Source organism: Dama dama, chromosome 10 (assembly GCF_033118175.1).
Source record: "Dama dama isolate Ldn47 chromosome 10, ASM3311817v1, whole genome shotgun sequence".
Classification (NCBI taxonomy): domain Eukaryota; kingdom Metazoa; phylum Chordata; class Mammalia; order Artiodactyla; family Cervidae; genus Dama; species Dama dama.
In genome coordinates, this window is record NC_083690.1 from 3,248,207 (window position 1) to 3,265,367 (window position 17,161).

A 17,161-nucleotide genomic window follows, 5' to 3' on the forward strand; every position below is an offset into this window, starting at 1 on the left:
ATGGGAAGGCTGGATCTGGGTCTCCAGCCTGATGCAGGGGCCACTCAGGCCCTCAGGGTCTGCTAGGGGTCTCCAGTGCCTGTAAGGCTGAGTGGAGAACGCTGTCCTCACCCCGCTGGAACCTGTACCAACCACGGCTAGAAGGACTTGGGGGAAACCACCTCCAAGTTTGAAGCAGCCACCTCCCCAGACGTCTCTAAGCCCCTTCCAGACACCCAGGGCTGTGAAGAACCCCCAGCCCCACCCCACCCCCATCCCCTTCTTCACTGGGAGGAACAGGAAGAGGGTAATTGAATCAGCATTGCTCACTCCATCTGGAACATTCCAACATGGAAAACCCACTGAACAGCTGGGGAAGCAATTTAGGGGCTTTAATTAAAGGCCGGTGACTCTCCCATGGAGCCCCACCCCCACGCACAGCCAGGAGGACCCCCACGGCTGCCCTCAGTGCGTCCCGAGGCCCAGCTGGGCACCTGGTGCTGGGCGCTGGCCCTTCGGCCTGGTCTCCACGGGCAGCAGGTTGAGCAGAGCAAGGCTGTCTACCTTTTCTCTTCACTGCTTCCAGACTGCCTGCTGAGTGGGGCCTTGCCCCCAAACCAGACAAGCTAGGGTCCCCGCCAGCTCTACATCCAGGCTTCAGGAAGGAGAAGGGGGTCCCATGGCAGGCTCGTAACTCCAGGCACCTCTTGGGAGGAAATGAGCCAGCTGAGAGCTCAGCTGCAGGGCCTACGGCTGCCTCCCTCTCAGTCGACACCTTCTGCAGGGAACAGCATCCCCAGCAGGGGGAACAGCATGTGCAAAGGCTCTGAGGCTGGCAAGTCCTGGCAGGTGGGAGGAGCCGACGGGGAGAAACCTCGAGGCCAGCTAGTGGAGGACAGAGACCAGGCGGAGGGACATGCCTCAGAGGGTGTTAACAGCTGCAGTCAGGCATCTGGTCTTCATTCTAGAAGCAAGAGGGTGGGGAGAAGATTGGCGGGTTTTCAAATAATAGCATCTGGGTTACTCTGAAGATGCCCCTCTGGCTGCCGTGCATGCACAGTGCTCATCGCGGGAAAACAGAAGAGGTGCCCCTGGAGCCATCCGCTCAGGAGATGGCGAAAGTGTGCACAAGGGTAGGTCCCGGGAGAAGGATCACGCAAGGTCCAGGCTGGCCGCAGGCCCAGCGGTCAGGGCTGTCCTGCCTCCCCTCCTGCCCCATGCCGGCCCTAACTGGGGACTGGGGAGCGGCACAGGGCTGCCAAGGCTGGTGCTCACCACCCAGCAGGATTCCAAAGCAGGGTGTCACCCCTCCTCACCGTTGCAACAAGCCAGCCCTCCCCCACACCCAGATCAGGGGTCTGAGTCCAGGGGGAGGGGGTTGTGGGCACATCCACATCCACCCATGTCTGCCACCATGTTTCCACCAGCCCCGGCCCAGCCTGACCATCTGGCATGGACCCAAGGGCTGGGCCAGGGTGTGCCAGGCCTGGGCCTAAGGGGCCCTGGAGATCACAGTCAGGACAGCTGGTGAGCACCTGGCAGACAGCACTACGGCCAGAGGCAGGTGACAATCATTACTGAGGGGGCCCTGGGTTTCTGGGGGAAGACAGATGGACTGGGCACCCCAGCCTGCCCCAGTCCAGCCCAGCCTGGTTAAGAGCCGAGCTGGCAGCTGGGCTGCAGCTGGGCATTCTTGCTTGCCCATCCCCAGGGGAGGAAGTTGGATAAACACCACAGAAGTGGGGCCCAGAGGGCCTGGGGAGTGGGCGTGCCCTGCAGAGTCTGGTGGGCGGCCCCTGTGATGGTCAGAGCCGGCGGGGTGGTGATGCAGGGCTATGCAGGGAGCTGCCTGGAGGCTGTCAGAAGAACCACTCTGCACACAGGAGTCCCCCACACCCTCTGTCCGGGTTTCCAGGAGCAGGTGTCCACTGGGCACAGGGACACAGAGTGAGCTGGGATCGCGGGTGCAGCCTGGAGAACCACACAGACTCATCTCAGGTGGGCAAGCTGGGGCCTCCGCTTCCCCACCTGGAACTGGAGAAGGCCCAGCTCGGCCTCCCAGGGCGGAGAAGAGAGCCCGAGGGTGGTCTCCAGAGTCACCAGGGCGGAGCTGTGTGTCACTGAGCAGGACCCAAACCTCTCTGAGCCTAAGTTGCTCGCTTGTGACAGGCTCCAAGCTCACTGCCCACCTCAAGGGATAGACAAGGATCGGGCTTCTGTCCACTCCTGACACGAATGGTCCCCGGCTACGTTAGCCGGTATGATTATCCCCAACCCCGGAGGGTCAGACCTGGTGGCTCAGATGGTAAAGAATCTACCTGCAGTGCAGGAGACCCAGGTTCGACCCCTAGATCAAGAAGATCCCCTGGAGAAGGGAATGGCAACTCACTCCAGTATTCTTGCCTGGAGAATCCTATGGACAGAGGAGCCTGGTGGGCTACAGTCTATGGGGTCCCAAAGAGTCAGACACAATTGAGCAACTTTCACTTTCCACTTCTACCTCTAGGAGGTGGCAACTCCAGCCCCACCCTCCAACCCTCAAGGGCTCCTAGAAGAACACAGATGCAAACTTTATTTTGTAAAGATTTCTCTCCACCCAGCGTGTGCCCAGGGTCTGCTCCGGCCGGGTGATAGGCATAAATTAAGGTCACTGAGCGTCCCCAGGCAGGGTGTGGGCCCCAGCCCTGTCAGTCCCAGCCGAAGTCCTGGCCAGTCATCTGGTAGAACTTGCGGTTGAAGGGCCGGTAGAAGGCCCGCAGGCGCTGGACCACGGCCTCGGGCACGCGCGGGTGCGGCCGGCCCTTGGACTTGCCCAGGCAGCGTGGCCGGCCGCTGCCCTGTGCCTTCTTGAGGCAGGGGAAGCCCTTGGTGGCATTGAAGTAGAAGTGCTTGTCCGTGACGACCCGCCTGAGGCCCAGGAAGTCCTGCACACGGCCCAGCTCCCCGGCGGGGTCACTGACCAGGCGCTCGCCACTGACGAAGAGGAAGCGGGACAGCGGGAAGTAGCGCAGCCAGTTGTCCAGATGCTGCGCGTACAGGCCGATGCGTACGGCACTCCAGGCGGTGTCCACGGGGCCCAGGCCACGGCGGAAGGCCAGGGTGCCGAAGCTGGGCAGGCCCGGGGTCTTGGAGAGGGTCTGTGCATAGTCGGAGATGGCCCGGGTCACGGGGTTCCGCACGACCACGATCAGCTTCGTGGCCGGGGACATGCTGTGGATGCGGCGCGGGGCCTCCCGCGTCACGAAGTAGCTGGGGGTCTTCTCCAGGGTGATCTGTCCATCCAGGGTACGGGGCATCAGGCTCCTGAGGGACGCAGCGTGGAGAGGGGGGTTGAGCGGGAGCTGACCCTCCTCCCACACTAGATCTGCCCCAGGGCCAGGACCAACCGCCCCCTCCAGGGGAGCCCCAAACCTACAGGTAGCTGAGCCTCCCCCTCACCCACCCTGCCAGGCCCACCCATCCTAAGTGCCTGGGTGGGCAGCCTGGGGTGTGGACCATGAGGGTGCCCAGCCTAGGCACAAGCTGGAAGTGGGGCTCAAGCTGCAAGGCTGCTCACACCCCCATAGGGCTCAGCTGCACCCCAACCCTGACACGGGTGCCTCTCATCCCAGACCTGCTGCTCATGAGGCCAGGGGCCCTAGGCCTGCTGCCCACAAGGCTCCACTTGCCCCCCCACCCCCGCAGGCCCCTGCACTGTAATTACCCCAGTCACACTCTCATTAAGTGGCTCATGGCGTCCCCTGAATTAGGTCATTAGTTATTGACCAGTGTCCCCAGCAAAGGGCATCCGGCCTTCCTCTCCGTCACTCCCCTGCATTGCCCCTCCCCGCGTCTGAAGGCAGCCCTGCTAATTCTTCCCAACCCGCTCCCCACCCCAGAAAGCTGAAAGCCACAAGTTAGCGAAGCAGCCTGAGCACCCGTCTCTAACCCCAGCGGCCCGGCTGCCCAGACCCCACTGGGAACCCAGGGCACAGGGCTGCATGCAGCCCTCTCTCAGCAGCCCCCTCTCTCTGGCCCAGGGCTGGGGGGGCACTGATCCCATCCCAGGGTGGGTGACAGTGCCCTGACCACCCCAACCATGGAGAAGCCCCTCCTAGCACCTCGCCCTGGCAGCGTCCTGGCCACCCTGCCAACCAGGTAGAGCTGGGTGGGGCGGGGCAGGGTGCAGCGGCGGGGCCAGCTGAGCAAACAGCTCCGAGGGAGGGCAGGGAACTAGGTCAACAGAGGCAGAGGCTGGGACCTACGCTCGAGAGGGGGGTCTCTACCCACTTCTCTGACAGAGCTGCCCCACCCCGCGGACAGCGCCCAGCACTGGTCCCAGCCAGAGGGGTGACTCACAGGACAGACTGAGGTCTCAGCCAGCCCAGTGACCCCCAGACTCGGCCCTGGGGAGGCAGTCTCCTCTTCTGCTCTGCTGGGTGGACAGACACACAAGTTGGGATGCCAGCTTGGAGAATGCTGATGTCAGGACCGGAGAATGTGCACATGGGGGTCCCGGGGGTCCTGCCACTCCCCCAACACCCCCGTTTGGCTCCAGGAAGTGGGGTACACAGTGTGGTCGGCCGGCTATGGGAGCTGCCCCCATCCCTTGAAATAAAGCCCTGGGCAGAGTCGGTCTAAGGAAGTCATGGGGGACAATTCTGCTCCCCCACATCCCAGGAGTGAGCTGGGACTCCTTCCACACCAGTCACTGCCCCATCTATAGGCAAGCACACTGAGGTTCAGAGATGGAGCAGGAAGTGCTGGGGAGGGCATGGGCCCCCACCCCACCCCACCCCTGCGCTGCAGCTGCTGGGAGGCATGTCAGCCCGGAATGCAGGTGGGGACTGAAGGGTGAGTTCAAAGAGACTGGGGGTGGGGACAAGGCCCAGGGCCGAGTCCAGGGCTGCAGCCTGGGATGGCCAGCTCAGGGAACCCCCCTTCCCACAAGAGGGAGGCCAGAAGGAGGGGTGTTCCCCACACTGGACCTCAATGCTGAGACCCACAGACAGAAGTCAGTGCCCACAGACCCCAGCAGAAGTCAGCACCCCTCGCAGGGAGGGAACCAGCCCTAACTGCTCCAGGACCCTCCTCACCGACTGATACCCCTTCCCATCCCCTTCCTCCCCAGGTGCCTGGTGACCCAAGGAGCACCCTCTCTCGGTCCCCAGACAGGCCGCCCCGATTCTGAGCAGCTCCACCCCCACACGCCTGGGGGAGTGGGCTGCAAGGAAGTCAGGGAGACTGAAAGGGGCCTTAGTGCCCACTGCTGCTTTCTCTCCAAGGAAGAGGAAGGTGCCCCACCGTGGAAGGGGGATGGGATGGGGTGGGGTGCCCACTCTTGCCACACAGCAGCTTGGAGAGCTAAGATCTTTGGGATCAATGACTTGCCCCCCGCCCTGGGCCTCAGAAGCCTGTCCCCCAGGCAGGCGGGCAGGAAGGAGGGTGGGGATGGGGACTCCTGGGGGAGCAGGAGAGAAGGGGGAGAGGATGAGAGAGGCAGTTCTCTGACCCCCCACAGCCAACATCTGATGGGCTGCTCCATGGACACGCGCTCCCGGCTCATCTGGTCTGCATTTCCCTGCGGCTTCCATCCAGCCTGGGTAACTCCCCCCTCTGTCTCTGCCTCAGGACGCCCCTCCACCTTGGGAGGCCATCCATGCCCCACTCAGCTCCTCCTCTGCCCCAGACCCCTCTCTGTCTCAGCCTCCCTCCATCTCAGCGCCCCTCCTTCGTGTCTCACACCTCGCCTGGGCCCCATCCCGAGGGCCCTGGGACCCATCAGGAACCAGCTAGGGTTCCCACGTGAAACAGGATGGTGCCAGGAGCCAAGGGGGTTCCCAGACCTGAACCCCTCCTGGTCTGTCTGCTTTTCCAAAAGCCACAGTCAGAGTACGGCCCCCACTTGCCCCCAGACAGGGCACTTCCGCTGAACTGAGATTTGGGGGTGTTTGCATGGCCCCAGCCTCTGCCAGACAGAAGGTGATCGGTGAGTCAGCAAATGGATGAACAAGTGCCATGTGAGACATTTGAGGGCCCCAGTCCCCAAGGAGGAGGACCCTCAAGAGCCTGAGGGAGGAGCTGAGGCCCCGGGAGGGGGACTGGTTTAGCCAAGGTCAGCTTTGAGTAGCCCAGGATGCCTGCTGAGGCCAAGAGAAGGGCCAGAGCCACAGCCTAGTCACAGTCTGGGAGGAACGGGTGTCCCCAAAACCCACCTGGGGCACTAGCCACTCCTCTGCTCACTGCCCCAAATTACCGCCCAGAAAGAGCCCTGGAGGCTGGGTCCAGGGTCCTGAGAGCAGACCCGTCCTGGGGGCTGGGCATCCTCTTTGTAGCTAGGGAGACTGAGGCAGGGGTGGGATTTCAGAGGCTCAGTGCACACACAGGGCTGGCTGGAAGGACAGTCAGGTTCAGGGACACAGGCGTATGTGAGCAACGCCAAGCCCAGCTGTGCACGTGGGCACATGCCCTCCAGAAGCTCAGGCCTGCACCAGCGGTGAGGTCAGTGCTAGCCAGCCCAAGGGACAGCTCTGGATTAAAGGGGCAGGAGGGACCGGACCGACCCTCTGCACGCTCGGTGCCCCCCCATCCCCGCACAGAGGCTGGGCTGAGGAAGGACTCCTCCACCACTTAAACAGACCAGAATCCCTCCCACTCTCATCTTGGGCCTCCGAGATGCCAGTGGCCCAAAAACCTCTCCCCCGAGCTAAAGACCTGACCCGGAGTCTGGGTCCAGCTGGCTTCCTCTCAGGACCCTTAGGCTCCCCAGACCAGTCCCCCAAAGCTGGAGCGTGTGCCCAGGGAGGGCCCGTCTGGGTGGGGGTCTCAAGATCCCCAGCTCTTTGAGAACCTTTTTAAGTCTAAACCCAGCTCTAGAGCCCCTGCAGCCCTTCCCTTGCTAGCCGATCAGGGCTGAGCTCTGAGGTTTGCACACTGGTGCCCACTTTCCCCTCCCCCTTCCCCCCCCTCCCCCCTTCCTTCTGTGCACAGAAGTGGTAAATAAAGGATGCTCTGGGGTGCTGGAGCACTGTCAGAGCGGGCAGTGGTCTCTCCGTAAGCACCGAGAATGCAGGGATTCAGACACTCAGCTCCAAGGATGGACCCACCTCCCCCATCACCACACAACTTCCCAGACCCTTAAAGGCAGCCACCCTTCAGAGTTCAGGAGCCAGACCCCCAATTCTCAGTGGGAACCCTGCAAATCCTTGAGTGATTCTGATGCAAAAAGCAAAGATAAAAAGGGGATGGAGGCAGGGTGGAATCTGGGTACAGAAAGCCTGGTAAACAAGGAGGTCAAAAGTCTGGGTCCTGCCACCCTCCAGTCGCCGCTTGTTCACCAGGTGACTGTGGGCAGGGTCCTCGCTGGCTCTTAGGGGCTAGGCCTGGGTTTGGGGATGAGGTGGGTGCCACAGGGAGTGGGGTGACTCACTCTGCATCTGTAAGCTCTCATTTTCCCAAAGGAAGGTATAGGGCACCGAGGCGGACTTGTGCCCGACCAACAGAGGCAGCAGGCAGGGCCTCATGCTCACTCTTCTGTACGAACCTCCACAGGGAGGGGCCGGTGTTCAATCAGCCACCAGAACAGGCTACTTCAGTGGGGGCTGGTGCCCCCCTCATTCCTCCACACCCCTGAGGCCGTACCTGGTGGGAGTGAGGGTGGCTACAGAATCCCATGACATGAAGTTGAGGCCCCAGTTCCCATCCCTGGACACTGACTCAAAGGCATCCTCCTCTTTTGTAAAGACCAGACTTTCTCCAGACCCCCAGGACTGCAGAGAAGGATTCCTCTTTCCAGGATCAGGGATCCTGGGGTGGGAATGGGGTGACAGATACTTCTAAGAGGCTGCAAGGAACCAGGAGGCCCTTCCCTTAGGTCACTGACCAGAGTTCAGACAGGCTTTCCTTCCCCGAGTGATGCAGCAGAGAGGGGCGACTGAGCAGGAAGCATTTTCAAAGCGCCTCAGACCCCACTGGCTCGAAACTACTTCTCAGCCGGAATCACACTCTAGCCCCCTAACCAAGGCTTTCCCAGGAGTTTTCAACGTTTCTGGGAGACCACGGCCACCCATCTTCTTTTCCATAAAATCCGCTTAAGGAAGTCAAATCTCAGCCCGCACGCAGGTTGGTCTCAGCCCCAGAAGATACCCCGAGTCACCCCGAGTCCTCGCCCCGCCGCGTCCCCAGCGAAGCCCCCAGAGCGCACCACGCCGTTTCCCCGAAGGCACCCGCCAGGAAACCGATGGGGCCGACGGGCCCGGGCGCTCACCGGTACCAGGCGAGGCCGCGCTCGTAGCACCTGTCGAAGAAGTGGGGCTCCGAGCCGAGCGCGCGGATGTCGGGGTGCAGCCGCAGGAACTCCAGCAGGGCGCGCGTGCCACCCTTCTTCACGCCCACGATGAGGGCCTGCGGGAAGCGCCGCCGGCCCGAGCCACTGGCCACTGGCAGACCCGGCGCCCCGGGGCTACGGGATACGCGGGGCGGCTCGGCGCGCGCAGGGGCCGGCGCGGGGACCCGGCCGGCCGGCGGGCAGCGTCCGGGGAGGGCGCAGAGGCAGTAAGAGCCGAGAACCAGCACGGCGAACAGCAAAGGCGCACGGGACGCCCGAAGCGCGGCCCCGGGCCCTCCCGCGGTGCCCTGGCTGCCCCCGGCCCCGCCGGCCAGGCCGCCGCTACCTGCCATGGGGCCGCACCGCGCCCAGGCCTGCGAGCGCGGGCTGCAGGAGGGCGCACATCCCCGCCGGCGCCACGCGCAGCCCGTCGGCGCCCGGCTTCTGCTCTGCGCCCCACTGCCGGGTCTTCTACGAGCGGGGCGGGACCAGTGCGAGGGCGGGAGGCCCCGCCCCGCCCAGAGGCCCCGCCCCGCCTAGACCACTGCTCATCCCGGGACACGCCGGCACCCACGGGCGCCGCGGCGGGACTCGGAGCCTCAGAGACTAGCCTGACACGCCCTCTCGGAGACCCCAGGCCCCAGCCCGCTCGGGATGCGGCGGCGGCGGCCGCAGGACGGTGACAGGACTGCTCTGCTATCCAAAGGACCCGCTCCTAGAGGGCCGATCGCCGCCCCGGGCGACGCGGCAGGTGCGCGGGTGGAACAAGTGGGTCAAGGTGGCTCGCGGATCCGGTCCTGGTGCTCAGAGGGGCTCCGGGAAAGTGGGAAGTCTGCGGCGGGAACCGGCTCACCTTGCTGACAATCGGTTTCCTGTTGCCCTGCGCCAGGGTCACGGACAGGGCGGTTGGAGAGGACTAGCCAAGTTGATTACCATTTTAAAGTCCAGGAGACATACTCAGGGGAGACTGGCCCAGTGAAATTCAGACCTCAGTCTCCTGAGCCTCTCCACGTGTCTGTGTGTGTAGCCTAGTCCCCCGGTGTCCCCCATGGGATGTCAGTGGCCCATCTCTGACGCTGGTGAAGCGGCTGTATTGGAGATGTGAAGGATTCAGGAGACCTACCTGTGATGGGGAAACCAGGAGTGGGTGTCCTTTGAGAGAGCTTCTTCTGAGGGGCAGGGAGATTCAGGGCCCATCCCAGTAACAAGACCTGCTGGGCGCTGGACACTCAGGGAGTTTTCTGATCCCCCAGGCTGACTGAGCCCCTAGCACAGCCTTGGAAGGCCAGCCAGGAGAGGGCAAGCACAGCCCCAGGGACAGGCAGAATGGAACCCACGTGCTCCCTTTGCCTCTTCCCCAGCCTTCCTGGCCTCGGGGCTGGGGCAGGTGGGCATGAACTCCTCAAAGAGGCCAGGCTTCCCCCAGCCAGTGCCCAGACACCAACAGCCTCTACTGGTTAATGGGCCGCTCCTGGGTCTAATGGTATCCAGACCTAAGAGAACCCTGGAGCACTTCCCCCAGGGGCAGGGGCCTCCACGACCCACCTGCAGAGCCAAGGGGTGAAAACCACTGACCAGGGCCCCAGCCCAGTTCTCAGATGCCATACCTGCACCTGCTTGTCAAGGCAAGACTCCACCAGGAGCCCCGTGGGCAGAATGTTGGCACAGCACCATCTTGGGTGCATGCCGGCACACGCAGGGTCACAGGAAGTTCTTCTTCTGGTCTAGCTTAAAACAGGATTTGTTCCAGACAGCCTGGTTCTCGTTAGAGCCGCCTGCTCCACCTGCAGCACCCAACAACAACCTCAGCAACCACTTCTCAGGGCTCCGAACTCCAGCTTTAAACCCTGGTGGACCCTCTGTCTCCCTGCCCCAGCACCAACATTGGCTAGGCATTGGCTGTACTCCCTCCTGGGAATGCCTTTCCCTTAGTCCCTGCCCTCAACACACACACACACACACACACACACACACATGCCTGCTTGGGGAGTTTCCAGAAAGAATTCACCAAGAACAGCAGGACACCAAACATGCTGAGGGTGGGGGAGTGATGTTCAGGGACAAGAGTCTGCTCCATGTTTGGCAGCTGATCCCCTATCTCCACCCACCACCTGGCTCCCAGGTGAGCTGTCATCGTTCAGTCACTAAGTCTGACTCTCTGTGACCCCATGGACTACAGCACATCAGGCTTCCCTGTCCACTATCTCCTGGAGTTTGCTCAAACTCACATCCATTGAGTCGGTGATGCCATCCAACCATCTCATCCTCTGTCACCTCCTTCTCCTCTTGCCCTCAGTCTTGCCCAGCATCAAGTTCTTTTCCAATGAGTCAACTCTTCTCCAATGAGTCAGCTCTTCGCATCAGGTGGCCAAAGTATTGGAACTTCAGTTTCAGCATCAGTCCTTCCAATGAATATTCAGGGTGGATAGTTATTCCCTTCTCTGGGGGATCTTGCCAACCCAGGGATCGAACTCGGGTCTCCTGCATTTCAGGTGGATTCTTTACCATCTGAGCCATCAGGGAAGCCCTCTCAGGTGAGGGGTGGGTGCAGATCTGGGGACATCCAGGATGACAGCCTTGGGATGTTTGTTCACCAGTGTATTCCCAGCACCTCGTGGAGCCTGGTACCTGACAGGCACTCAATAAAGACAAGCCAGTGGAAGGATGGGAGTGGAGGGAGAGGCTGAGGAGAGATTTCTAGAGGAGATGTGGTGAGGCAAGCAGCAGGAAAGCATCCCAATCGGCCGGGGGAAGGCTCAGCCTCAGAGACCACAGTGATGGGGGCCGGGTGGGGAGGCAGAGGATGGGTAGAGCCAAGGCCATCCCGGGGGAGTGCGTCCCAGCCTCGTCCTCCTCTAGAGCTTGCCCTCAGGCTCCTGCCAGCCCAGACCTCTGGTCCCTAAAGTGGAAAACTCCATCCTGACTCTGAAGGAAGAGCTTCATTGAAACACAATTCCCTTACCATGCAATTCAGCCACCTAGTTCGGCCACCATTCTCAAATTCAACAGTTCTCAGCATATTCATAGTGTTGTACAACCATCACCACAATGAGTTCCAGAACATATTCATCACTCTAGAAAGAAATCACATACCTGTCAGTAGCTCAGTTCAGTTCAGTCACTGTGTCGTGTCCGACTCTTTGCAACCCCATGGACTGCAGCACACCGGGCTTCCATGTCCATCACCAACGCCCAGAGCTTGCTCAAACTCACGTCCATCAAGTCAGTGATGCCATCCAACCATCTCATCCTCTGTCATCCCCTTTTCCTGCCTTCGGTCTTTCCCAGCATCAGGGTCTTTTCCAATGAGTCAGTTCTTCACATCAGGTGGCCAAAGTATTGGAGTTTCAGCTTCAGCATCAGTCCTTCCAATGAATATTCAGAACTGATTTCCTTTAGAATGGACTGGTTGAATCTCCTTGAAGTCCAAGGGACTCTCAAGAGTCTTCTCCAACACCACAGTTCAAAAGCATCAATTCTTCCCTCCCTCAGCCCCTGGCCACCACTATCTTCTTTTTGTCTCTGAATCTGCCTCTTCTCCACGTATCATACGCGTGGAGATCATACATTATATGACCTTTTGCAGCTGGCTTCTTTCACTCAGCATAGTGTGTTCAGGGGTCGTTTATATTGTAGTGTGAGTGTCAGTGCTTCCCTCTTTTCATAGCTGCGTAATACTCCTCCGTTTGAATGGACCATGTTCTGCTTATCCACTCATCAGTTGGTGAATACTTGCATTTTTTTCCACCTTTTGGTTACTGAGAATCATGCTGCTGTGAACGTTCATTTACAAGATCTCAAGTGAGCCTAAGTTTCGTTTATGTTGGGTATATACCTAGGAGTGAAATTGCCCGGTCAGATGGTAACTATGTTTATCCCTTTATGAAGAGTCCTCTTTCATTTTTTTCTTTAACTACATGAAGCTTGTGGGGTCTTAGTTCCCCCACCAGGTGTTGAACCAAGGACCCGGCAGTGGAAGTGCCAGATCCTAACCACTGGACCACCAGGGAACCCCCTGAAGAGTCCTTTTGAAGGTTAAATATGGACGTTTCAGCATCTACGTCTGCATACTCCTCACCCTCAGGGCTGCTGCCTTCCCTCCTCCCCAGGATGTCTGAGTGGCCCCTCCACCCTGCCTTGCCACCAGAGTCCAGCCCCAGCTCCCCACTGGCTTTCTCCTGTGTGACCTAGGGAGGGTGGATCACCCCTCTGAGCCACATGGTGAAAAGTCACTTTGGGACCCCAGAAGAGACCCAGCCATGGCTCAGGGCGAGCGGCTGCCCCTGTGCCCTGAGAGAGTGGCTCAACTCCTGCCCTGTGGTCACACTTCCTGTCCAGAGAAAACAGGTGTCAACCACACCTTCCTGTCCAGTCTGATCTCCCCGGGGGCCCCTTAGCTTTGAGGGCTCTACATGGCCCAATTTCAATTCCCCTTTCACTTCGTCTGGGTCCCCTGCCCAGGCAGGGGCCAGGCAAAGGTCCATCTGCTCACCCTCCCTGGCCAGCCATCAGACGTGCAGAGAAGTTGTATCTAACGCGGCAGCGGGGCCTGAGCAGGGAGAAGGTGGAAGAGGTCAAGTACACAGCATGCCTGGGGGAGGGCCAGGGCGGGTGACCCCGGAGAGAGTCCCGGGAGCAAGGTCATGGTGCGCGGACAGTCCAGCCTGGCCTCACAGGTCTATGAGCCAGCCATCCCAGCTGTGTCTGCATCTCCTTCACAGACAGTGATGATTTCCCTGCGGGCGATTTTGATCCCCACCTACCTCCTCCACCCACCCATGTGCTCTGCAAGGCCAGGGATGGGGTCGGTCTTGATCCTTCCGTGGCTCCATACCTAAGCATCGTGAGTGCTCATGAACCTGTGTTGAGTGGCTGAGTGGCCAACTCTGCGTGTATGTCTGAGACAGTCTAGGTGTGGACACCCTCCCCCATGCTCCTCTCCTTCCCAGGCTGTCCCCTGCCCAGCCCAGGACCCCAGAGGCATCCTCTCAGGGTGTGCGGCTCCAACTCTGGAAAACGATTAATAACACCGTTCAGTCCCTCCCTCCGCGGGGCACAGCTGGGGGAGATTTCACACATGCGGGGTTTCCAGAAACTTCCTCCCTGAGACCACACCCTCGCCCCCCAGACCCACTCCCCCGCAGCCCTCTGGGATTCCTCAGTCTGCGATGGGAGCCGAGCGGAGGGGGCCGAGGCCGAGGGTGGGCCCAGCTGTCCTTGATTTGTGTGGGGTTTTTCCACTTTAGATGCCGGATCTGCCCGAGCATATAGAGGATGCGGTTTCCCTCCCGGGAAGGCGCCCCTGAGAGACGTCTCTCCCCACCTGCCCCACCCACCCCCAGAGCCCAGCCCAGTCTGATGGGAAGCTAGGGGCAGGCGGCCATGGGAGTGGGGGCGTGCAGCTCAGCGCAAAGCCGGCCGCAAGGACTTCTCGGCGACGAAGGCGGACTCAGGCCCAGCTCTGCCCCACCTAGCGTGTGACCTCGGCAGGGAGCCAGCCTCTCTGAACTTCATTCCCCTACTTTATAAGGTGGAGACTCCAGCCCCACCTCTCTGCGTGCCTGGCTTTTAAGCTCTTTATGATACGGAGGCAGTGGGCATGTGACAGTGACTGGCACAAGAAGGGGAGCGCTAAGGACTTCTTAATTTGTCCTCCTGGGGACCAGGCTGGAGAGGAAGGGCCTCCCTAGTCCCAGGGTGCCCTAGGTGGCACTAGTGGTAAAGCGCGCACCTGCCAATGCAGAAGATGCGTGTTCCATCCCTGGTCGGGAGTATGCCCTGGAGTAGAAAATGGCAACACCCTCCAGTATTCTTGCCTGGAGAATCCCATGGACAGAGGAGCCCGGTGGGCTACGGTCCATGGGGTCTCAGAGTCGGACATGACTGAAGCAACTCAGCAGCAGTAGCAGCAGGGTCTTGTTCCCAGAGATCAGCTAAATGTGAGGACACAGAGGGACAGAAATGCTTGCAGGGCAGACAGGATTCCTAGGAGTGGGGACCCACTGTGTGTTCACATATATGCGCCAAGCCTGCCTGGGGCCCTGGGGTTTGCCAGGAGGAGCCAGACCCATCTCCCATGCCGGGATGGCCCCAGCTTGCCTCCAGCCACCCTCACCACTCTCCTTGGGTCTTCCTGGGAGGCTCAGCAGAAAGAGGGCTGTTTGCCACCCGTCCCCTCCTTCCCCAGGAGAGGGCGGGGCTCCAAGGCCCAGGACGCATAAGTGGGCCCTGCAAGCTGTTTCCCGCCCACCAGCCTAGCCCAGCTCCATTTATAACAGTCCTCCTAGGCTGGGAGTCCCAGCCTCACAAAGGAGAGGGCTGATAATAGCCTTTAGGCCCAAGGTGAGTTAAAGAGGGCAGAAAGGGGGGCCCACAGAAACAGGACTTCCTCTGCCCCCCCCCCCCACCTCCTCCAGCTTCGCAGCTGCATGCTGGACCTCTTGGAGCCTTGGAGAAGTCTGGGAGTCATCCAAGAACGGCCACTGGGGCTCTGTGGCCAGGTCTGTCTGTCTGTGCCCTAAAGGGGGCCCCCACGGCTGAACACATTCCATCAGGAACTGGGGGGCCAGTGCAGGCTCAGGAAGCCCATGCTCTGAAAGGGCCAGGACCACACTCACATGCACACAGGCAAGAGGGGCTTCGGAGGCCTCGGCACCAGCCCCAGCCACCATCCCCTGTCCCGTGTGGAGAGCCCCAAGTTTGAACCTCCCTGCACACCAGTGACCTACTCACAGCCAGCAAGGCCGGGGAACAGCCCCCCATGGAGGCCCATGCCCCTCAGTCCATCCACCTGTGCTTCTAGGGGAAACACCCCATGCCCACAGTTGGCCAGACAGATGGGCAGATGGGCATTCAGCCAGGCTTGTTCAACTAGGGCTTGAGAAGACCCAGAGCCCAGAGCCCCAGGGCCGAGCATCCTGGACATGTGCCTTGCACTCTGCTCTGCTCCCCGCCAGATCCCCCACTAAGGAGCAGGCTCCCTGCTCGGACAACAGGACCTGCAAGCCTGACCGCCACACCCTCCTCAGAGAACAGTGACACCACCCTTGTCCCCCATCCAGTCAGCACTGTCCTTCCTCTGACACTGGCTTCCCTGTCCTCCCCCGACTTCCAGGCACACCCCAGGGGCTCGACCTCAGAGATGGAGCACAAACACCCCACCCTAGCCGAGACTAAGGGACCGAAAAGCCACCAGCAGCAGGCAGACGGCATCTCGGGGAGCAGAGCCCATGGGCCTTTCTACTCTCTGCTCCAGCCTCCAGCAGTGCAGCCGCCAAGCCCTTTGAAGCCAACAGGAGCTTGTAAATGTCCTGACTGAAGATGAAACATGATAAGACATGAAGCCAGAGGCTGAAACACAGATAATCTCCCCGGTTTTACGAGGAACAAGTCACGCCTAGAGACAGGTGCTGGGGGAGCTGAGGGGCTGGGGCGGAAGGAGATTATTGGCAGGTAACCCCCTCCCCGGCAGCACCCCCTCTTGTCTGCTGCCAGAACCTCACCAACCATCTTCCCTGCGCGTCCTACCCCTAAGCTCCTCTAGCTCTAGAGTCCAGGGCCAGGGGTAGGGTGACTGGCGTTCCTGCCTCCCCCAGGCCACGGATACACTCACACAGATGTGTGGTTCGCTCTTCCTGAGACTGTGCGGGCCCCACAGAGGGAGCAAGCAGAGGCAGTGTGGTTTGGTGCGCATTCATCTGATGCTACCACATGCAGCCCCCTTTCAGGGCTCACTCTTTGGGGTAGGGAAAGAGATTGTTGTTGTGCAGTCGCTCAGTCATGTCTGATTCTTTGTGATCCCATAGACTGCAGCATGCCAGGCTTCCGTGTCCTTCACTATCTCCCAGAGTTTGCTCGAGATTCATGTCCATTGAGTAGGTGATACCACCCAACCATATCATCCTCTGTCACCCCCTTCTCCTCCTGCCCTCAATCTTTCCAAGTTGAAGCTCCAATACTTTAGCCACCTGTTGGAAACAGCATCATTGGAAAAGACCCTGATGCCGGGAAAGATCGAGGGAATGAGATTCCACCATTCTAGAGTGGAATCTGCCTGGTCTAGAGGCCCAGGCACAGGGGGTTTGGATGCAGATGATGTGCGTAATAAAAACCACACAGTTACGATAAATAAATAACTCTGCTACCACTTATGGAGTCAGGGATCAAGGATCAAGACGAGAGGGGGTTCTGCAGAGCCTTGGCAGGCAGAGCATGAGGGAACCACTGAGGGAAGTTACCTGGTTTGATGATTATTTTTCAAAGTCCACACTGGTGGGGACAGCTGGGAGAAGTGGACAAAGATGCGTGGGAGGTGGAACCTCAGGAATTGGTGCCCCCTCAAATGGTAAAGAATCCTCCTGCAATGTGAGAGACCTTGGTCCGATCCCTGTGTTGGGAAGATCCCCTGGAGGAGGGTCTGGCAACGCACTCCAGTATTCTTGCCTGGAGAATCCCCATGGACAGAGGAGCCTGGTGGTCTACAGACCATGGAATCACAAAGAGTCAGACACTGAGCAACGAAGCACCCAGCGTGGGCCAGCAGATACGACAAAGGTGTGGAAGGGCCACAGAGAGGAGGCTGGGGGCATCAGAGCAGGTGGGTCCCACCCAAATGCCCTGGAGAAGGGTCTGGGGCTTGGCTGGGGCTGGGAAGGATCAGTCACCACCTTCCCAGCCCCCAGCTCTGTCTGCTTCTGCTGATTCCAGAAAGAGGCACACTGGGCCTCCACTGCTATCCCCACACCAGAGCATAACCCCTGCCTCCTGCTCTGAAAGCAAGGAGTCTCAACCACTGGGCTGCCAAGGAAGTCTCAACCAGATTACTATTTATGTATTTCCCTGCACCAAGTTTTGGTTGCTGGCATGTGGGCTCTTTGA

General features: G+C 60.2%; 1 protein-coding gene across 1 annotated transcript; it reads right to left on the reverse strand.

Annotated features, from left to right (window-relative positions):
* Positions 1 to 303: 303 nt before the first annotated feature.
* HS3ST6 (heparan sulfate-glucosamine 3-sulfotransferase 6) lies at positions 304 to 8,637 on the reverse strand. Its single transcript, XM_061152534.1, has 2 exons — positions 8,225 to 8,637; positions 304 to 3,282 (listed from the first exon to the last, which is right to left on the reverse strand). Exons 1-2 carry the CDS (start codon positions 8,635 to 8,637, stop codon positions 2,667 to 2,669), a joined length of 1,029 nt encoding a protein of 342 aa, XP_061008517.1. The 3' UTR covers positions 304 to 2,666.
* Between the last annotated feature and the right edge of the window lie 8,524 nt (positions 8,638 to 17,161).

Bases quoted from the DNA above. Each gene is read 5' to 3' on its own strand.
- HS3ST6 (XM_061152534.1), bottom strand. From the start codon at position 8,637: ATGGCAGGTAGCGGCGGCCTGGCCGGCGGGGCCGGGGGCAGCCAGGGC. The intron at 3,283-8,224 runs GTGAGCGCCCGG...TGCGTCCCTCAG, and splicing joins CGCGGCCTCGCCTGGTACCG to GAGCCTGATGCCCCGTACCC.